Genomic DNA, 23,167 nt, shown 5'->3' with positions numbered 1-23,167 from the left:
GCTGGGGAAAACACAGGGCTGTTGGCCTGTGCTTTCAGCTCCTAAGACTGCTGGGTAAATACCTAAAGAAGAACTTAGATTTGGATCGGAACATCTCAGCCAAACCCTGACTTTCACTTATATTTCCTAAGTGGTGGAAGTTAAGTCCAGACCTAAGGAAGGATTTGGATGCAGTAATCCTTCATCTTGCTTCTGGGTGCTCACTACTCCTAAGTCTCTCTCTCTTTCAGCCTTAGTTTGTTTTGTGTAAAATAGGGCAATACTGATCCATCCTGCAAACAAGATAAATACTGTAATCTCTTTACTCATCAAGAATGCTATATATGCAACAAAACTAACCTGAACCACACAGTTACAATACCTTATTCTCAGATCCTTGTATTTGCTTGGTCAGGTTATTTACTAATATCGCTGTTTGACTGGCTTTTCCAATGGCATTTGTAGAAAGAGGGAGTGCTCCATTACAGCCTGGACCACCACAATGTTTCCCCTTCTGCTTATCTCGACATAAAGCTCCTCCACAGTCTGACACAACACAAGCCAAGTTTCCTGGTGCTCCACAAATCTGCATCAAAACATATATATTAGTATAAGACATAGTCTGTGTTCCTTCTGCCCTAAGAAAGCTGGTATGAATCAGCAGTATAGAACAAGTCCTTCAGTCTTTTTCTTTTTGCTAAGGTATATCCTGGATGTTTTTTCAAACCATCCCCTGATTGGGAATAAAATATTGCTGCTGGTGCTTGGAATTGTGCTGAATAGTTTGGAACAACAGAAATGCTATCTAGTTATTTTTTTAAAAAAGCCCTCTGTAAACTCCTGCAATTAAAGCAGCAACCAACAGCAACATTTACTCATGTATAAGTAAAAATTTAGGTCAAAAAACTGACCCAAAAAACCCTGAGTCGACTTATCCACAGGTCATTGTAAATACTGTATCTTAACTCATATTTAAAAGAAGGAACCATCCCCTGGTGAAAATCAAGAGCATAATCTGTCCTGGAAGCACTTACCCTCTGTATTCCCTCATCTGTCCAGCCTTAAGATTAAGCACATAGTTATGTCTGTTGGAATTTTTAAAGTTCTTTGACAGTGTTTTACTTTGCTTCATCCTTTAGATCCTTTGCTATATGCCCCTAGGTTTTACCCTTGACTTATCCACAGGTCATAGCAAAATCCATAATTTTGGCCCCAAAACTTGCCCTCGATTTATACATGAGGTTGATCTATAGTTGAGTATATATGGTACTCTGTCTGGAGGATCTGCCTGCCTAACTCCAACACCTGGTTGTTAATAGGGTTATGAACTGTGCAGATGGTGTTTGACTACCACTGCCAGTGTTCCTCCACATTGATTAAGGTTGTTGGAGGACAACACAGTCCCTACTCCTGGTTTTAAGGGATGAAAAATAATTTTGTTTCAGTTGATTTTTTTTTTAAATTACCAAAACATGCAACATTTTAATGTGGGAGATAGTAAAATCAGCTGACTGCTCCTATATAATCAATGTTCACAAGGCTCACTTTCAAGACAGTATGTAGCATACTGCAGCTCTTGTTTGTGGCTATGCTGCCCATGAAATGGTCATGCTGGATGAGGATGATGGAAGTTACAGTGAAGCATCTCTGAAGGGCACCAAGGGAAAATTGGTTTTTGGTTTGCTTTTCTAACTTTTAAAATTTCTGTTCCACTTTACCAGGTTTCCAAAGGCACTAAATTCCCATTTCTTTTTTTAAAGTTTTGCTTTATTATATTACATGTTACAAAACAATAATCAAATTTATATGCTAACATACATACATTGACATACAATTATATTTGTCTTAAGCAAAGAGAGAAAACTAATAAGCAATAAACTTGTATCCCAACCATTACTATTGTTTTGTTTATCATATTTTTTAAAGTTTTACTATTTGTACTTCCATTGATAACATTTCTCTTGTGTGATTGTTTCTTGAAAGTTAATATGACTTCCGCTTAAAATTATAATCAGTTAACTTCAGTATTTCTATTGCTCTCTTAATTTCTCGAATCCCATTATTCTTATTATGAAAATTCTTCTATTCACCTATTTTTACAGTACTGTATTTAGTCACTATCTCCCATTCCTTCTCAATCTTTTCTTCACTAACAACCTATTTCTCAGGGCAACCTCCACCATTAAAAAAAATAAAATAAAATCGCACATATGATGTCACACCCGAATTGCTACTAGTATACTATATCTTATTATTAATGAATTAGTTGATGGCAGAGTGTCTTTACTCTGGGCCATAAAGCTGCAATTGATTCACTAACTAATAATCTTACCTTCTCATTTAAATTTTGAATATCTGAAGTACTGAACATCTTCAGCCGATCCAATGCAATGCTTTTCTGTGTGGCAAAATCTTCTAGCATGGCAACTATAGTATTCCTGGTTTTCTCTCCATGTGTTAAGATAGACTTTGTTCCGCTGATTCTCTCTCCAGCAGACAACATTATTCGGTAATAATTCCTTATTTTGTTGAGCAAATCTGAATTAAATAACATAGTTATTTAAAGGAAGCAGCAGCTAACACATATCCACCTCACATATTTAGGATGAGACTCACTGTGGGTTGTTCTCTAAGAAGGATTGCATTTAATTAACTCAACAAGGGGAAAGGAGAAGTGGAATCTTGCCCTTCCCAGTAGGCTCAGGCAAAAGCAAATGGCTGCAGCCTCTCCTAGCTTCTTTTCACCCTCTTGACCACATTCTGATTAGCCATAAGCATTTTGGTTTTCATATATGAAATGATGGAAGATGTGAAGCAAATGTGATGCTACACAATACTTGGTGTGTTTATTTTGCTTTTACTGTTGATGGCTGCTGTACAAAAAAATTCTGCTGGGAAATAGTGTGTGTGGATTTGTTAGCCCTCTTCTCGCTGCTACACTTCTGATTAAAACTGTGGTGTCATCCTTCCCAGTACTAGCCTCAGAATTAAAGTTCATTTTTCCAGCAATTTCCACCCAAACCTTTAGTACAGAATAAATGTTACATACTAGCATTAATTTTAATATGCACAATTATACCATTTACAGTGGTACCTCGGGATACGAATTACCCAGCTTACGAAATTTTCAGGATACGAAAAAAATTAATTTAAAAAAACTGTTTCGGGTTAAGAAAGTTTTTTCGGGTTACGAAAAAACCTTTGGTGCTTTTCGGTGCTATTTTACACCAAATCGCGGCTTTTCCCCATTAGCGCCTATGGGGATTCGGCTTGCGAAAGCCTTTCGGGTTACGAAATTGACAGCGGAACGAATCAATTTCGTAACCCAAGGCACCACTGTACTTATTTCAGCCTATTTATAGTCAATCTTCCTCTTGTCTTGGAACTCAAGGTGGCTGGAACAGACTCAGGCTGCGATGGCTGCATCATATACAGTATCCTAAGAGTATGCCTTGTGACTAGAGAATTCCATATCTTGAAAGGATTGTCAAACTTAATGACTCTGAATATTGTTTGATACATACTTGAACAATCCTGCAATCTTTTGGAAACAATATTGGGAATATGTCTAAGTTTTTATGAGATTTTTCTTACATGCAGGTATACATTAATACCTAAACACAAAATGATACCATGCCTCAAATATGAAAGGAGAGCTGCATTCCACCACCAGTATATTCATGAATTAAAAAATGGGCCCAGATTTGGCCGTTGCTCATCAATACAGTTGGATTATGAATACATGGACTCAATCATCCATGGCTTGAAAATATATATTTTTTTAATTCTAAAAAGAAAACCATGATTTTGCCACTTTATATGGGACCTCATTTTACTATCCCATTGTATATAATGAGACATGGCTCCAAACACATTTTTCAAATGTTAAACCTGACAAGAAAAACCTTTGAATGACAAGAATCTTTGCTGTTTGGGACTTATTCTTTGCATAGAAAGCAGCATTATCTGTGCAGGAATTTAATATTTCTGCATTGAAATATTAATTCCTACACAGAACATCCTTCTTTCTGCATAGAAAATGCTGTAATTGGGTATTTATTCTGCATAAAATTCACACATGGTTGATTTGTATAAAAAACAGAATTTTTCTGCACAGGAATTAATATTTCTGTATTGAAATATTATTTTTCGCATTAAAAATGCTGTTTTCTGTGTAAAAGAACCACATGCAAATTTTGCACAGAATGAATCCCAAAGTGCAAATTGCATTCAAAAACTGAATGGATTTGGAATAATTTCTGACAGTGGGAAGTAAACTGCTGAAATTTCTCATTGCTACCTTTAAGAAGAAACTTGAGAAAAAAACACCACTGCTTTGTAAAGTGAAGGACTGAACCTTTCTCCATAAGTAATGCAAGTTATTCAACATGGCTAGAAATCACGTTTCTAACATCAACACATTCAAAGTTAAATTTTAAAGGTCTAAAACCTCTGCACTGTAAGATTTCCCTTTCTATTTTAATGTTATAATACTTAATTCTTGGCCTTACCTTGGAGGTGCATGTAATTAATTCTGTGATGCAGCTCAGTTTTCTTTTGTAGAGTTTCAGACAGATGATCAGCATCTGTCCTTATGTCTTCTATTATCTTACTGAGGTCAGGAAACTGATCCAAAAAGTCAGGTTGCAGATACATTTGTGAAACCTTCTGTCTAAAAAGAACATCAGCAGTAGTTGTCTAAGAGGTAATATTCAGATTCAGAATAAAGGCATTTTTACCTAGATTTACATCAAACCTATGCATTTGATTGATGTGCAATCAATTTTAACCAGTGCATTGTGTGCATTAGTTTTCATTTATCTACTTTATCTACTTAAAATTCACCTGCAACTTTTTACCAGAATACTGGGCCTAAAATATAAAGGTTGTTTTTTAAGACCTTTTCTGCCTAGAGCTAATATTTCTAACCACGGGCTGCAGCATTTCCCATATGATGTTGGGTGTTTATGCTGGGCCTGAGTCTTTGGCAAAGCGTTTCCTTCAGCTACTTCACTTGCTTATGCTAATTTCTCCATATTTTGTTTTGTGTAACGAATGAGCAACAAAGATACAGAATAAGCAAAAGACTCTGTGAAAGTGACTTTTTCTGTTCACACTACTGATCAAGTCACCCCTTTGTGTTTCAGACTGAGTGAAAGTGGCTGAAGTACAGTAATAACTGAAGTTATTAGAGCTTGGAAATAAACATGTTTCGAATAACACAGTTAACCTCTAACAAGTTAGGGCCCGAACAGACAGGCCAAAATAAAACTGCTTCGGGTCACTTTGGAGATATGCTGTTTAAATGATGCATGCCTCTTATGAGGCCAGAAGCTGCATCAAAGCCATGCTCCAGTCCTAAGGACTGGAGCACAGCTTTGGCACAGCTTCTGGCCTCTTAAGATGTGCGTGTCATTTAAACAGCAGATCTCCAAAGTGACCCAAAGCAGCTTTATTTTGGCCTGTCTGTTCGGGCCCTTACTCTCCCTTGGCAATGAGCTCATTATGAAGTAAAATTTCAAAAGTAACATAACAGGGAAAGATGTTACTCTATTGGTGTAACCAATTATGGTTTCTCGCTGCTTGTAAAAGTTGTTTTTCAAGAAGATTTTAGCCATTTTAGAGACATTTTACATGACTGTTTCAATTTGTAACATCTTATCAATCCTAACGTAGTTTTAAAAATAAAAGTGAAAAACTGGTAGTGCATTCACTTTACTCACTTTTAGACACTGTAATGAGTAATTGCAATAAACTGTTTCTCAAACATGGTAACATGTAATAAGGATGATTTTTTTTAAATTACCTTCCAACTTCAAGTATTTTTATGGTGTGAGGGCAAGGCCCATGGCATCAGGAACTCTGTGGGGCTCAGCTGTGAAGCATTTGTGGGTGGAATATAGACTCCAGGCAGGCTTCTGGTTGCCTAAGCCTATATCCTGACCAGGCCTAGAGTAAATATTTTGAACTACAATTGTCTTACATGACAACCGAGAGCCTTTTTGCATGAGAAAAGAAATCTGAAACAGAGCAGGAGACTAGCGGCTTTATCTGTGCCTCTCTGCATGCTGTAACACAACTTCTGTTCTCTTCCCAAGTTAGATGGTAAAAAAAGCATGCCTTCTATTAAATGGATACTTTTACTATTGTCCCCATTGGGAAGCTCCATTTCGGCTTTCTTTTCTCATTCAATAAAGCTCCAAGCTACATCCTGTTACGTGGAATCAATTATACTAAATGTAAATCTTACCGAATGTGGTCATGATCCTTTTTAATGTCTGAGAGCAACTCTGATGACAGAAAAGGGCTCCTTAAAATTCTTTCTATTTCAGAAATTGTATTTTCATGGCCTCTGATGTCTACATCACAGCCTGGCACTATGTTCGTCTTGTCTCCTAGTGTTGCAGCAAATCTCATTAATGTTTGAATTTTCTGAGATAGGGAAGTCACTACATTATCCCACTGATCAAAACAGATGTGGCAGCGGGAACAGGATGGAAAATCCTGGTCATAACCCCTTGCACATTGGTCACAGAATCTTCCAGTGACCCCAACACGGCAGTTGCATGCTCCAGTGTCTTTATCACACTCGGGCTTCAGGGTTCCATCCTTGTGACATTTGCAATCTGTGGGGACAAAAACAAGAGGGTGTAATGTTTGTTATTATGCTACAAGAAACAAGGGAAAGGTTTTCCCCAGTTAAAGCAATAATTTCAATCTCTATTAAAACATGTTATATTATATTTAAAACAGTAATTTCAGGATTTTTATTTGCTATTACTATTTTTGTAATTGTTATTATGTTGCGTCTTACAAATGTCTACTCACAAAGACAGTGGTTCTGAGGATCACCAAAATAGTTTTCATCACATATATCACAATGTCTTCCAGTGTAGCCCAATTTACATGAACACTGACCTGTAACCTGTAAAGAGTCTACAGTTAAGAAGTTGGATGAATTGTTTTTCTGTCTTTTCTGCAAATACATTTCGTTTAATTAAACTGTTCACTTATTTCTCAAAATATGTTTTGCCTAGTTAAACTGTTGATTTATTTGTATGCAGACAGTTATTTTCTCTTCTTGTTCTGTCATCTAATAACCTGGAAGACTTGGGGACAAAACAGATGGCCACTTTGCGGCGGCTTCCCGGCAGCTTGGGGACGTTTCATTTAGATGATGCACATTGCCAAGCCGGCAGAAAGCTGCCATGAAACTACCTGCATGACCACATGGTGGGCAGCTTTGCGGCTCTCCGGCGGTGTGGCAATTATATGCTGCATGCTGCAGGAGCACTGCAAAGTCATGGCAGCGGTGGAAAAGCTAGAGTTTTGCCAGCTCAAAAGGGAGCAGCTTTCTGCTGCTTCTTTTTGCGCTGGCAAACAGCTGGGTTGGGAGAATGGCATGTGGTTGCTGTGGCCCCAACCTGGCAATCAGAGAGGCAGTGTCAAGCCGCCCCTCTAGGGCTGTTTGTTTCGGCTCTTGCTTTAGCTTTGTGTTTTCACCCACAAGTTAGTGCAATTAATTATTTCTTTTTTGACTTAGAATTTAGGTACGCGCCACTCATATAGTTATACACACACACACACACACAGATCTGTTTCAGCAAAATGTGGCAATGATAGCAGCTGTCTTCCCACACAGTCCCTGTGAGCATCCCTGTCGAATAACTGTGCAGAGGCAAGTCACTCTCTTGGAGTGACTTGCACCCACAGTGATGGTGCTGGCCAGCTTGCAAAGACTATCGCTGGGAAGGCAGCCACCCACCATCGCTGTGTTTTGCTGCAAACGGTAAGAGGTGGATTTGTGTGGAATTCAGGGAGGAGCCTGGAATGGCCTAGCAAATCTAGAGGAGTCCACAGTTTAAAGCAATTAGATTATATAGGTGTCCTTTCACACCATATAATCATAGTGCTGTGCTTCCGCTTTAACTGGAAGGGGAAAATGGTATGGGATCCTGTGGTTTGTAGTTTGGTGAGAGACTAGAGCTCTATGGCAGACAGTTCCAAATATACCTGTCAGGGTTCTGGAGGACTGAACTATGGCTTTTGAAGAGGAAGCATAGACTGTATAGTCAGCCCTCCGTATCCACAGATTTTTACCCACATATTCAAGCATCCATGGCTTGAAAATATTTACAAATATATAAATTCCAAAAAGCAAATGTTGACTTTGCCATTTTATATAAGGGACACCATTTTGCTATGCCATTATATTTAATGGGATGTGAGCATCCACAGATTTTGATATTCACTGGGCATCATGGAACCAAAGCCCAGTGGATACCCAGGGCTCACTTATTACTTATGTAATATGAAGGGGTCTCAAGTCTCATAACATACCTTTTTAATGGCTTTTTATGCACAGATAATACTCAAAAAGTTCTCTCTCGTACAAGAGCCGCTTCCTTGTGGAATCACATGTCCCTTACAAGTATATATATGTATGAATCAGGTTAAGCATATAATAGGTGCCTCAAATATAGGGGTGCTTGATTCACATGCACAGACTGTACACACACACACACACACACACACACACACAGACTCCATAGTTACGAGAATGCACCATACAGTTGTGGGTACTCCAACAGTGAATGTGGATAAGGCAGTGATGTAACTGATTATTATTGGTCCATGAAAAACACTTTTTTCTGAGATTAAGCTCTTTAGATGGCATTCACCCTTTCGTTTTATTGTGTCCAGACCACTTGTCGTTTTTCATTTTGCTTTGCTCCTTATTATTCCAATACAAATATTAATGGATCTTTCTGACACATACCTGCTGTCTCTTCTTGTTGTAGGACTGGGTTGGATGAAATTCTTTTAAAAACTATAACTTAATATACTGGTAATTAATTAAATAATCTTGCCTGATCACACAAGTTATTTTGGGAATGCTTTGGATTGCAATCACAGGCATGGCATCCGATTCCCTGAATCATGTTCCAATAGCCAGGAGCACACTGGTCACACTTGGAGCCTATCACATTAGGCAAGCAAGGGCATACTCCTGTTGACTGGTCACACAAACAAAGGCCATCGCTGGATACACATTCTGTTGGGTCCACACCCAAAAGGTTACAGTTACATTCTGAAAAAGATAGGAGATGTAGTTATAAAAACAATTGACATTCTGCTAACACAAGGGTGGGAATCGTGTGGCCCTCTGAATGCTGTTGTACTGCAACTCTCAGCAGCCTTAGCACAACCAGCAGCAAGCAATTTTGGAAGCTAGAATCCATCTATGCTTATCAGGCTCAATGATTCCTCCCCTGTACCAGCATTTTAAATTAACATAGATATGGAGGTAAATTTAGGTGTGGCTTTTTTCTCAGCTGGATCTCTGTCTGTGTCTAACTGCTCTGTGATTCCAGTGGAATAGGGCTAGAGAACATGTGGCTATAGTAACATCATTCCACTTTAACTGCAATGGCAACCATCTTATGGGACTCTGGGATCTGTAGTTTAGGGAAGACCTTTTGGAATTATCAGCCAAAATGATCTAGTGCCTCACCAAGCTATGAATCCCAGGATTCTGCAGGATGTTACTACAATTCCCATGACTGCTTAGTACTGTCTACACTGGATAGATGAACATCCAACAACATATTAGGGGAGGTCATACATGTTCTCCACACCTGCAATAAAGACAGACAGTACCCCTTTCTGGATGGGTTTTCAGGATTGTAGCTCCTGCTGTTTTCTTTACATACTTTAGGTCCCATATTTTTCAGCTGGTTGTCCCCCAGCTTCACTTCACTAAACCTTTCTCTCTTTCTTTCTCTCTTTGCCCAACGCTGTATCTCTACATGGTTTACATGGTATACTCAGATATCTTGTTGAAATCTCAAGTATAATCAAGGCATGCCAGTTAAAGAGGTGTCAAACTGCATTAATTCAGCAGTGTGGCAGAGGCCTGAGTCATAGGATCACTGTACGTCAAAGGTGATTTGATGGCAAATAACAACAACAAGCCATATAATATATAATACTTTCTCCATAATATGTTTGCCATTCTGGACAAATATATTAGAACTAGTTTGGAAGAATATATTCTCTGCTGTCTCCTTAAAGTCTGTAAATAACAGGGTATGGAATGGCACTTTAGAAGAACTTTACAGCTGCCTGTGTGCAAATCATATCATATTTAATATACATGTTTTATTTTAAGCTTTATAATTATTATGCCTTGAATATTTTGTTATGGGTAGGGTGTTTAACAATGATTATTTCACTTATCCCCAGAGTTGGGTATTTCTCTCTACATGTTTCCTTCTCGATCAAAGATGAAAGGAGAAGTATTTAGAAGAAAAGAGGGGTATTTAAAATGATCAGGCAGAGACTCTAGTGCCTTACCAGAATACCAATCCCAGGATTACACAGAATGTTGCCATGATAGTTAAAGGGCGCTATACTACTATAATTGTGTAATGTGACGCTCCCCCTCCTTTCTTTAAATCTATTCTTTAAATCCAAACAAAACATTCAGGTTATACAAATAAATAAATAAATAAATAAATAAATAAATAAATAAATAAATTCCTGTGACCACAATAAATTAAACTAAAGATGAGAGTCCATGCTAATTCTATTCATGTGCAGAATTTATTCTGCTTGTTCAGTTTTTTCTCCCCAGTGTTCAATTTTACACCTGTAAGCAATAGACACTGGCCACTTACTTCTACAGTTCCTCAGAAGTGCAGATCCAAAATAGCCAGGTTTACAGAACTGGCAGTTTGGTCCATGAGTGTCATGTAAACATTTTAAGCACACTCCAGTATCCTTGTCACATGAGTCTGGATCTTCTTCATCAATATTGTTATTGCATGAGCATGGAAGACATTGGCCTGCTGCTTTTGGATTGCCATAGAACCCACTGGGACAGTCATCACACTGATTACCTAACAAAACAAAGGTCACACACAGTCATAAATCTGTCATTTCAGCCATCTAGTACACCCATGGGTACCTCTGTGGTCGAGAGCAGCACTGCTTCTTGGGTGCTGTTTGCAGAGAGAAAGCAGATCCTCATAAGGTTAAAGTCTCCCCATCCATTCCTGCCTTCTTGATCAGAACTACTCTCTATTTTATAGACAATAGCAATGCAAACACTTTTGTTTAACTACACGTTGACATACATTTTTACATGCTTACTGAGAAATAAAACATAAAGCCAAGGGCAAAGAACTCAAACGCAAAAGCAAACATATTTTGGAGTGTTATACTTGCTATGTATATACACTTGTCCCTCCATATTTGCTAGGGTTAGGGGCACAAGACCCCTGTGAATATGGGGGAAAATGCAAATAACAAAAACATCATATTTTTACATGAGAGGACACCTCTCTAGGAATCTCTAGGTCCTACAGTGCAACTCTTTGGTCAATGTCCAACACACACTAACCATAGAACTGCACTGGAGGAGCTACAAATGCCTAGTAGAGTCTTCTCTCTAGGAATCTCTAGTTCTTTCAGTGCAACTTTTAGTTAAAGTTCACCATAAAGTTTCATTGGAGGACCTAGATATTCCTAGAGAGAACATATTAATCAAATCCATGAATAATCCAATCCACAAATATCAAATCCGCAAATATGGAGGGATGAGTGTATTCGTAACGTATATTTGCTATGCTGACAGCATGAATGAGTTGGTCAGTTTTCCCCAACTTGATAGAATTGGATCCTGCATCCTACTTGGAAACTTAGGGTCCATACAGACAGGCCAAAATAAAGCTGCTTCGGGTCATTTTGGAGGTCTGCTGTTTAAATGACACACACATCTTAAGAGGTCAGAAGCTGTGCCAAAGCTGCGTTCCAGTCATTTGGACTGGAGCTTTATAAATAAAGCTTGATAATAATAATAATAATAATAATAATAATAATAATAAGTCAGTGACACAGCAGCTACAGGTTAGAGACACAGCAGCTACACGTTGTCATGTGATATGTATTGCCAAAGCCATTTTTTTTTGGGGGGGGTCTAATTGTGGTTAAAAAGCCGCATGAAGTAATCTCTTCCATCAGTTTTTGACTGTTTCAGCCCACAATGGGAATGTCATACAATGTCCCGCCATTTCCTTTTTACTACTACCCATGTTATTTCTCAGCTCTGTTGCATGTTCTCCCTATGTCAGCTTGTAAATCAAGGGCATGGGGTGCCATTTCCCATTTTTCAATCATTACTCATAACTTGAGAAAAACTTTACTGCTTATAGGCCTGCTTAAGACATGAAGATTGTTTCATTTTATAAAACTAGTAGGCAAAATATAAGTAGGCAAAATAAGTGAACACAACTTTTAAAAAGAAGAAGAAAGAAATGTAGCTGAACAGACAGCGTAAGCATGGATTGAGATCTTCCCCAGCCTTTGACAGCAGAACACTAAAATGATGGAATTCTTAAAAGATAGAAAGTCTCTTACCTGAGTAGCCAGGCAAACAGTTGCAGATTAGTTGCATGGTCCAAGGATCTTGGTAACAGGAATGTGCAAAGTACCTATTGCTTGTAGGAGAATCTGGGCACATGCATGGACGACACGGCTCCCTTTTGAGGGGATTTCCGTAGTAGCCATCAATACATCTGCCAAAAGCATAATGAAAATATTTTAAAATAATGGGCACCTCCAGATGGGAAAAAAGTCTCAGGAAATGCCAACTTTTATTCCTGCACAAACAAAGTTTATTTTGGAGATCCATTTGACATTTTCTTCAAGACAACATACCAGGGAGCTCCTGACATTACTGAAGACTTTTCCCACTCCCCAAGTCAGATTAAATTAACCCAGTAATTTCAAAAGTAAATGTATCAGTTACACAGCTTTTATTTCCAGGACATAGATTCAACAGAGACCAAACAAGGGAATGCACAGGTACAATTAATATAAAAAGAATTGGAAAGTATTGCTGTTTTGAGCCACTCTGTTTGACTCCCTCTTTCACTCCCCATTTTCCCTGTCCCCTCTTTCTGTGGCTGCATATGACCAAATGTGCAAGCACAAATGCAGCACAAAGTCCATTGTTGGGGATGGAAGGTCCATTGAGGCCTTCACATAATTTTATCCTTAGTAAAACCCAATATTTTTGCAATTTTTCATCCCAATAATTTAAACATGTATATTGTAATGAATGAACATATACTAAGCAGCTCTCTACCTCTACCAATACCTTTCACAGTTGTCTCCAGTTGTAAATTCTCTGCAGTCTAAGCACGCTCCAGTCTGGGGATCACAAAGTTCTGCAAAGCCATTGCAAGGACAAGGCCGACAATGGGGAAATCCAAAGTATCCAGCTAAGCAGCGATTGCACTGTCGACCATCTACCTCTGAGCGGCACAAACACTGCCCTGTTACCTGGTCACATAGAGCACTTACTGATCCTTGAGGATGACAATCACATGCTTGGTGGGGGGAAAATAGAGATGATAGTTCAGATTACATATTATTCAGCTACCCAAACTCAGTTATCTTTGTCACTCTCTCTTGCTCTTTTGTTTGACTATTCAAGCCTACATACAGTTCTACTTGCCTTAAAACCCATGTCATATCCTTTCCCGTAAATGCACTGTCAGGCCTAATTCCATTTTACAGATAAAGCAATGAGGGTGTGAAATAATTATTCATTCTTTACATTCATGTCTGATTCAAAGACATAGGTATGTGAGTCTGGAATACAAGTATGCAAAGGAATATTGTAGCACCTTTGAAACTAAATGAACCAAAGACATTGTAGCATAAGCTTTTGTAGGCATGGTCTACTTCATCAGATGCATCTATGAAAGCTTATGCTGCAACATCTTTCACTCAGTCTCAAAGCTGCTACAAGATACTCTTGCATGTTTTTTTATTTTTATTTTTTATTTATTTATTGTATTTATACCCTGCTATTTAAAATGCTCTCAGAGCAGTTTACAAATTGGTAATTAGACAATCCCCTGCCCTCAGGATGACAATTTAAAGACAGGACCCACAAGGAAGGGGGATGGCAGTGGAGGAGGAAATCAAGTCCAGCAGAAACTGCCTCTTATTTTCTCCCTCTGAGGCCAGGATGATAGCAGTTGGAGTGGAAGGAGGTCCATTGTGAGATTTCAGTTCAAAGAAAGATAGGTCATAGTAGCAGGAAAAGTGTAATCATCATCATCATCATCATCATCATCATCATCATCATCATCATCATCTGCTAAACTATAAAGAACAACAGCCCCAGCTTAAAATGAGAGCAGATTACTACTTACAGAGACAACCTTGGGACCCAAAGCTATGGCTTCCAGCAGAGCATTTATCACAACAGCGGCCTATGACATTTGGTTTGCATTGACATTGGCCTCCAAGTTTCTCACAATTAGAGTTCATTGAACCTTGTGGATGACACCTGCAGGCTTTGTAAAGAAACACAGATTCTGTAATTTCATAGAACTGGAAAAACAGATGCCACCATCAAATTCTATATATATTTATTCAGATTATTCTTATACTCTGTCCTCCTTCAGGGGAAGAACAAGCAAAAGAGATTAAGATACTATAAATTCAACCATTTTATATAAAGGACACCATTTAACTATCCGTTGTGTAGTAAAACCACAGGGGATATCAAGGGTCTGCTGTACTTTGTATGTTCGGTCTATGTCACCCTCAGCTGATTATGATTAATAGGGAAGAGATATCTGGCTAAGTTCATGTGGTTGTAAATTTTTGTTAGAGTGGTTGTGCTGTACCAGATACTATATCATATAGAAAGGAATTTTAGTGAGATCATGTTCCAACAAAGTTTTTAATGCTGTCTTTAAAGAAGACAGAAGTATAGAAATTATTTACATTTCTGTGATTCTTTGGAAAATACATGCAGTAGTATGAAAGCCAGTGGGATTAATACTTACAAACTGCACCATTGTGAATATGGGCAGACAGACTTGCTATTAGCTTGGCACATGCTTCTGGTAGGATATGTGGTCCAATTTCTGAAGCTATTTCAATACAGTGGTACTGCTGATACTCGTCTAAATCATTTTTGTCACAAAAGTTTTCCACAGAACTGATTTTGGGAATAAGTCCAAGCTATAGAATGACAAAAGCACAGAGACATTTTAAATAATTGGACAGAAAAGTCTATTTTAGCTAAAACTTACTGAATAGCAGAATTGGATTAATAATGTTTACACTAGAATTCATTTTGCTTCATTATTTATATATGTGTAGAGATTTATTATGAATATTATAGTCCATTCAATACAACTTTCTAAACACTCCTGATATGCAAAGACCTTTAGTATCACACCCCCGCATGCTTCTCCCATTTGTGTCCTGTGCATAAACAGTAATGGACGCAGTAACCCGTTATTAGCATGATTTAATCACGATTTAATGACTCTTGCCTCCCATGTGAAAAGGTCCATAGAGTTGTACTGAAGACAAAACAGGCAGGAGAAGATCCCTGAAATTGTTGGCCATAGGGTAATTTTTTAAAAAATAAATAAAAATAGAATAACATTCTAAGTATTTTTAAAAAAGTTACATTGTGAATAAAGCAAAGTGCATAAATGCTAGTAGAGAGACAACAAGCCAGACAAAGATTACTACAGTCACCCGTCCGTTTTCATGGACTTGAAGTCGATGGTCTTGATTATTCATGGAGAGGTGACCCCATGGGCTAAAATGGCGCACACACAGGGATGCACAACCATTCAAGCCAATGGGGCTTGAATATATGTGAGTTTCCGTTTTCACGGGGAAGGTAGTCTGGAACGGATCCCCTGTGAAAATGGAGGAGTGACTGTGCTAGGTAATCCACAAAAATGGTTTGAGGCCAAGTATAGATTCTAAATTAAAAGCAGGCAAGAACATAAAAACACACTCTCGTATATTGCTTAAGATGTAGTTGTTAACCACCTGAGAAGTGAATTTAAAACGGATTGACTCATTTGTCTGTTCTTTTCACTGTTACGTTTATCGTATAAATCAATCCATCACTTGAGAAACTGAAACGAAACACAACAAACAGGTTTCTGTATTTGGGGCTACTTACTGAATCAATCAGTATGGATGACTGAGTCTTTGAGTCTGAAGCAAAAGACATTGAAAAATACACATCTACAAAATATTCTCTTCCTGGTTCTAAGCATACAGAAGAAGCCAGCAGTCCAATTCTGTTTAAGAGAAGACATACAACATTGTGGATTAAATAGTTCACTTCCCCTTTGCCCTAGGATCTATTATTTGTGTGCGTGTATGTACATTGTAAACATATTGCAAATATTTGTGTGCATGAGCAAGTAGGTTGGTGGATGGGGGCCAGCAGGGGTGTAGCTACGGGAGGAAAAATTAGGGCATTGCCCTCCCAGGTAAGAATTCTGCTCCCCCGTGACATTTTCTTTTAGTCCCCAAATTTCTAGCACTGGGTCCATCTATTCTAAACTGTAGAAATAATGCACCCAATGCTTCTGCAATTCTACACTGTAGAAATAGTGCTGTAGCTCCCTCCTATGGAATCCTGGGATTTTTAGTTTTATATGGTCTTTACCCATCTCTGCCAAAACATGATGGTGCCTTATTGTCATGCCCAGCTTGGCTGAGGGGTCAGGGGAGGACTCTGAGGCTGAACTGGAGCCTCAGCTTGAACCTGAGCTTGGCCCTAGTTTGGGCTTGAGAGCTCCAGCAGGGTCTGTGTCCTTAAAGGAGATTCAGTAACGAAACCTGCAGGCAGAAAAACCTTCAGGCACAGGAGACATGGAGGAGGAAGAGGATGGCAACATACCTCTGGCTCTCAAGGATGCTTTATGAAAAACGCCAGCTAATCTCAGCTGAGCTCATGAGAGCTGATTATATAAACAAGGGAAGGACACCAGTCTGGTTGCCAGAGACTATCTGAGTTTGCTGGTGAAAGCACGCTTGTTCCTGACCTCTTCATCTTCTTGGCCTAGACCTTGATTTTCGGACTGTCTGATCATGTTGCCTCTCTGGAACCCTTGACCTTGGATTGTTTGACTATGCTTCTCTGGAACCCTTGACCTTGGACTACCTGACTTCTCTCTTGGATTGACCCCTGGACTTGAGACTATGACCCTTTGGTACAGGACTTTGTCTTTGCTTTGGTTTTATCTTCACAAGCTTTGTGAGGAGTTACTTTGCTTATTGTTTAGACTGTGGCTATCAGCTACTTGGCTGCTTTCCCAGAGACTCACAAAACTACAAATCCCAAGGTCCAACTTAAAACATGCAGGAGAGGGGTAAAAGGAATGAAAAGGAGAATATTGGCAGATTTCTCTGTTAGGTTATTAAAAACCCACTCTGCAGGTAGGGAAAAATGATTTATGGTGGGGGGGAGCCTGAAATGGTCCCGGAATTACTGGTAGGTCATCTGGAGACAAAAGTACATGAACAAGTAGAATTAAAAACCATGATCTTATGATATATTTGGCAGTCTAGATGGACTCTTCATTGAGCAATTAGAAATTCAGTTTAGGTATCCAAAGAAAAGGGGCAGGAAAGTTACCAAGGGAATGCAAATATAGCAAATAGAAGAGTTCTAGGTGTGGACAATTTTCAGTCTCTCACTCTCCACAATGTTAGAAATTTGGGGACTCCAAAAAATCATGTGGGAGCAGAATTCTTATTTGGGGAGCAATTATCTCATCCCCCTGTTACACCTACAAATATCTACATCTCTGGACAAGTATGGGAATGAATGGCGGGGATAGCTTCTCCCTCAGTATTGTTATTCCCCACCCAGTATATTATACTTGAAAGAGTATTTATGTTCTATTAAGTGTTAGAAAATATATATACATATATATCCAGACCTTGCTGTAGATGGCAGAGCCAATGAGTGTGGCTCTTGTAAGGCTGTCTCACTCTTGCAATGTTCACTTCCTACAGGACCGGAAGGCTTTACGACAATGCTTGCCATCCAGTCTTCTAGAGACTGTATGTTTGGGAAGAAGAAATAAATGGGTTTTCATACAAAGCTGAAACATTATTGTTTTCTTACATTCATGTAAACAGGAACATCTTGTATTCTTTGACCAAGTAAAAAGGCAACTCAACATGGGCTGGATGAATGGCTGGGCTTCATCAGAAAAAATAAGCCAGTGCCGAGTTTGGGAATATTTCTTTCTTCATACTATATTTCTCATAATCCCCCAGGCAGCTTGGCCAATAGCCATACTGGCTGGGGCATTCTGCGAATTGAAAAGTAACATTTCCAGCAATAGAGGACACCTGAGGGCATAAAAATGAACTGGTGGCCTAGGAATGTGTGCTCACAAATTTTCTCAACCTTGATGATAAAATATGCTTAGTACACTGAGACATTCCATTAAATAACTGGAAAACTTGTAGAGGAGGTTTGCAAGTTATGACCCTTTTGTGAAAACTTTCTCTGTACAAAAATATATAATCTTTTCTAGAAAAACCAATTATTTTCACCGAAAACAGTGTGTTTTGTTGCAAATACACTGTTTTCTGAACGAAATTTGCACATTTTTGCATGAACCTCCCTCTCCATTTTTTTCTAGAATCCCTACCTCCCTAAGTGACAGTTGTAACTGACAAATAAACAATAAATAGGGCTAATCCTATCCAGGAGAAAGCAATATTTCACTGTTGTTCTGGAATGCATGTAAGAAATAAGCCTGTTTATATCCCCAAAGGGCTGCATGTGCCCCAATGTTTTCTATTTTGCCTTCCCTGAATGTGTTGGTTAGCCTCAAGTCAACTAGCTGAATCAATGGGAAATTAGTTAGGTATCAGTTCCATTGATTCAATAGTTTTACTCTAGTTGAGACTAACAACTGGATTTAGGTCAGATTTATTTCAAAATGTTCCATTTACTCAATTTTAGTATGCCTCACATTTTGGTTTATTTCAAAGGCTTTGCTTTCCCCCCTTCCTTGCGTGTATCAAAATCCAAGTTGAACTTGTCCTGGAGAAAGTATAAAATACATTAATTACCTCGGGCTCATAGCGAAGGATGATATTGAAATCCATCAGGAAAGGGACATTGTTGATTGTAAATCTTAAGCCTGTTCCACTCTGAACACGTACAAAACCTGGACCCGACCATGTTATTGGTTTTCCAGGAATAGACTCTCTAATAACAATATCAAGAGCAGAGTTCTTGTCAAACAGCATTGCACCCTGAAAGGAGATGTTGCATTTTAAAATGTTAGCTTTATTTAGAAAGCAAAATGAATTCCAGTTTGTTGGTAGCACAATCACTTTATCTTGTCTGGAACAGCCACGGATGAGCCTTCCCAAGCCTAGTAACCCTTCAGATATTTAAACTACAACTCCCATCAGTAATAGCAATGACAACAATTGCAGCCTAAGATATCTTTGTGAGATCCAGTTGAGTGGAGCTGTCATATTCTCTTTTGCTCCTTCTTTACTATCAAGGCTGGATCCTGAGTGGAGAATCCCTGCCATTGAGTTACACTTTTTGAAAATTAAAATTTGAAAGTAGATTAGTATTAACTTCAGTATTAGTAATAACATTAGTATCAGCATTATTGGTGGTTTAAATAACCAAGGTTGGAGACTATCCCTATTCAAGTCAAAATGGATGAGGTATATGGCCTCCATCTCCTTACTGGTTCTCTACCAGGTATACATCCATGCCTGTACTTCAAGTGCTAAGGAAGAAGTAACTTCAGCACTTCAGTTTTTTAGTCACTTTATTCTAGTTTTTATCAACATTCTTCTTTATAACTTAGCTGAGCTGGCTAAACAAGGAATATGCTTGAGCTGGGCTGCACATCAGTAAGTTTTCATGTATCTTTACTATATTGGCATTTTAGGCCAATGTTCTAAGTGGGCTAATTCTCCATTTCATTTCTTTGAGGCAATTTATAGAATTTTGGAAATTCTAACTGAAAACTTTGAAGCCTTAAAATAAATAAATCCATAGGGCTGGGTTGCCTTACAAGGGTACCCCATTTATTCATATTGCAAAACATGGAGTACTAATTTGCAAACCAATGGTCCATCTAACTTCATCTGTATGCACCTTGACGGGCATCAGTTATGCTATCCTTTCAGTAGTGTCACCAGAGATCTTAGGAACCTCCTACATGCAGAACAAGGCATTGTGACACTAATGATTTGGGGAGGTTATCTTTTGAAAGTGCTATAAACTACACAGATGGTAGACCCTCTTGTACAATGGTCTCCAGCCACCCTGACATTTTGACAGATACTCTTCTTCCCAGTCCTTCTAGGAGAATTAATAAAATATTTAATTTACCTGTCCAGCTGTTGCTTTCCGTACGCCTCGGTTCTTATTCCTGTTCAAGATGATTTTTCCATTTTCCATTGTGAAATCATAACCTTTTTGTCGAAAATAGACATCACACCGTGGCATAGCTGTGGGTTGAATCTTATAAACAGATGTCTGAAGTAGTAGCGCTGTCAGATTGTTGATATTTTGTTTTGTTTTTCATTATCAGGGATATAGATATTCAATCAAACTATGTACAATTTGGCAAGCACTGCAGCTACACAAGTAAAGGGAACTCTTTATTTGTCTTCATTGAACTACAAGCTGAACACTGTTCCTTTGGTCCAAGAAAATCAAACTAAAGTAATAAACTAAAATCAAAGTGAGGTAGGAATAAGAGCATTGAAGGAACATTATTTATGAGTTATGGATTTAGTTTTTTTTAATATCCCAGAACAGAGAAGGTACTGAATGAAAATATTGCAATTTAAAATAGGGTTTCTCCGGAGATAGGGATGGATTATTACAAGGAGGGCTGTGCTTATTCTAGGCTAAGGACATTTAAATTTTGTATTCTGGCATTGAATATTCTGTAGGAAGAAAAGCTGGGATGGTACTATTCAACAATCTTTACTCCTTTGCATAATTTATTCTAGTTCGCTCTAGATATAGCGAGAGAGAAGGAACAAAGATATTTTAGTAACCTAGAAGGAACGGGATGGAATGGAAAGGCAGACAGGAAAGCTATCTGTTTCTAAAAGTTTCCTGCTGCCTAGTTTTAATTTGATTCCCCCTACATATTATGATTTGTATTACTGTAACTATTCTCTAAATCTGGACAGTAACAAAAAAAACCAAATACCAGTAGTGAAGATCCAGGAAGTGGCACTGAGTCTTCTGCTTCATATATATAATAATCCAAAGGTAAGAAAAAGTGGCTTGCAGCTGGTTCAGTACACTGACGGCCCACTATGTTGGGCAGGCACTCACACTGACCATTGGTAGAAGCACACCTAGCAGAAAGGATAGGAAGAGAAGCAGTTCAACGCAACTTAAATTCATAGATATATGATTTACTTTGGAGATTTATTAAGGAGATATTATTGCAACGTAAATGCTGTACTGTAGTAGCCAAAGCAGCTCCTAAAATGGCTAGCAACCATGTTTATTGATTCTTAGGCCTAACACTTCAGTCAATGTTTGTGGTTTCCTTTGACTCCAATGGCAAAAAAGAGGAGGAGGAGGAGGAGGAGGAGGAGGAGGAGGAGGAAGAGAAAGAAAGAAAGAAAGAAAGAAAGAAAGAAAGAAAGAAAGAAAGTGCTCTCTTCCAATTATGGACAAATCTTTGTTACATTCATTACTTTCAAGGGGAGGTTCTGATGCAATGAAAGATTTGAAAAAGGATCTCAAAGACTTACAAGTTATTGTGGGCACCACCAATGTCACAGTCACATGGGGAACATCCATATAAATTACTTCCAAGGCCCCAGTATCCTTGCTGCAGTAAAAATAAAATAAATTAATTAAAGGAATCAGACAATTGATTACTTTTTCAATTTAATTTTACTTCATCTGGATCGTTGGATTCCATTCCAAACAAGTGTGTGAACAGATTCCCACAGGAAAAAAGCATGGAGGCAGGTAAAGGAGTTATGGTGCTAGACTGACATGAAAACAAATAGGTTCGCCCATGCTTTACTCCTTAGTAATGAATACAAAACAAATATTTTTTCATTCACTTCTCCTGCTTTAGCTTCTCCTTATTTGCAGAGAGATGCCTCCCTCACGTTTGTGATGTCACGAAAGAGCAGGAAATTGTAATTATTTAATGTGTAATGTAATACAAAGCAGGAGCTTGTGGGTTTTTATTTTTTGCCTCAAGTGCCACCTGAAGTTCGGTAGTAGGCCCTGTGACATGAGTGCAGGGAGGCCCTATTTGCATCTTTGCTACAAACAGCAGGATGTCTTGGGCCAGCCCTGCTTGTTTGTCTTTACAAAGGTATTGTCCAATGAAGCATTGTGGTGCTGTGGCTGTTTGTTTTGGAGCTGCTTTGTATTTGTTCTATAATAACCTTTCTTTGTAATCCAAGAGAAAAGATGATTGAAAGGCAGGAAAAGGTGGGGGAAAGAAGTCAAATGAAATACAACAGGAAGTGCAGGAAATATACTGGACAGCTTCTTGGATACATACAAGACATTCTTCACAATGCTGCCCAGTGGCAAACTGCTGGCACAAACACTCTCCAGTCTCCGGATTGCAAACAGAGAAAGATAAACTTCCAGAAGGGTTGCAGTTACAAGCTGAAAGAACAGGAGGCACAATCACCACCTCTTAATCCACAGTTACAAAAGTGTGTGTGTGTGTCCTTTCACCTGTCCCAAATATGCACTTATATGCAAAAGCTGCAAACATGTAGGTAGGGCTTGTTGCATGGGAGTTTGCCAACCAAACCATTATGAATGCCCATTCTTTCCCTGACTACTTACATACAAACTATTTCATATCTGAAAAGTCAAGAATAGAGGAGGCAAAACGGGAACGTTAACCATGTTTAAGCTACAAGGGGGTAGAATGTGGACATTGTCCCTCCCAAATATGAATTAATTTCTGCCACCACCATGAAATTTTCCTTCAGTCCCCAGATGTCTAGTATTGCAATGAATGAGGCACTGAAAATCTTTTGCACCTAGGATTTCAAATGAATATTAGAAGGAACTTCCATTTAGAACTGCAGTTTGGGAATGAAACCAGTTACCTATAGTAGTGGTGGGATCTCTTTCTTCAGATGTGTTCTAAAAGAGGCTTGACGGCTATCTGTTGGGGATGCTTTAGCTGGACTTCCTGCACTGAGTGGGGACTTGGACATGAATGATGGCCTATGAGGTCCCTTCCAACTCTACAATACTATGAATCTAGCACTGCATCTCCACTGCAGAAATGATGCCATTTGACACCATTTTGACTCCCATGGCTCAATGCTCTGG

General features: G+C 38.6%; 1 protein-coding gene across 3 annotated transcripts in view; it reads right to left on the bottom strand.

The window, feature by feature from the left end:
• Positions 1-23,167, bottom strand: part of LAMB4 (laminin subunit beta 4) — a 50,998-nt gene that overhangs the window by 9,245 nt on the left and 18,586 nt on the right. For 2 of the 3 annotated variants that reach the window (XM_089526862.1, XM_089526863.1), the window contains 18 exons: positions 22,374-22,483; positions 21,601-21,680; positions 21,045-21,195; positions 20,210-20,341; positions 18,919-19,104; positions 17,769-17,890; positions 15,995-16,115; positions 14,850-15,027; positions 14,208-14,351; positions 13,142-13,373; positions 12,400-12,557; positions 10,659-10,880; positions 8,850-9,070; positions 6,808-6,904; positions 6,230-6,605; positions 4,491-4,651; positions 2,312-2,517; positions 362-565 (listed from right to left, as the gene is read on the bottom strand). In XM_089526862.1, the coding sequence (XP_089382988.1) occupies positions 362-565; positions 2,312-2,517; positions 4,491-4,651; positions 6,230-6,605; positions 6,808-6,904; positions 8,850-9,070; positions 10,659-10,880; positions 12,400-12,557; positions 13,142-13,373; positions 14,208-14,351; positions 14,850-15,027; positions 15,995-16,115; positions 17,769-17,890; positions 18,919-19,104; positions 20,210-20,341; positions 21,045-21,195; positions 21,601-21,680; positions 22,374-22,483 (3,101 nt within the window). Of the gene's footprint in view, positions 1-361; positions 566-2,311; positions 2,518-4,490; positions 4,652-6,229; positions 6,606-6,807; positions 6,905-8,849; positions 9,071-10,658; positions 10,881-12,399; positions 12,558-13,141; positions 13,374-14,207; positions 14,352-14,849; positions 15,028-15,994; positions 16,116-17,768; positions 17,891-18,918; positions 19,105-20,209; positions 20,357-21,044; positions 21,196-21,600; positions 21,681-22,373; positions 22,484-23,167 lie in introns of all 3 variants that reach the window. The other variant, XM_089526861.1, reaches the window with a different exon arrangement.

Source organism: Sceloporus occidentalis, unplaced genomic scaffold (genome assembly GCF_023333645.1).
Source record: "Sceloporus occidentalis isolate IW3139 unplaced genomic scaffold, rSceOcc1.0.p SCAF_5, whole genome shotgun sequence".
NCBI lineage: Eukaryota > Metazoa > Chordata > Lepidosauria > Squamata > Phrynosomatidae > Sceloporus > Sceloporus occidentalis.
The sequence above is the reverse complement of the archived record's forward strand: the minus strand, read 5'-3'. Positions and strand labels throughout refer to the sequence as shown.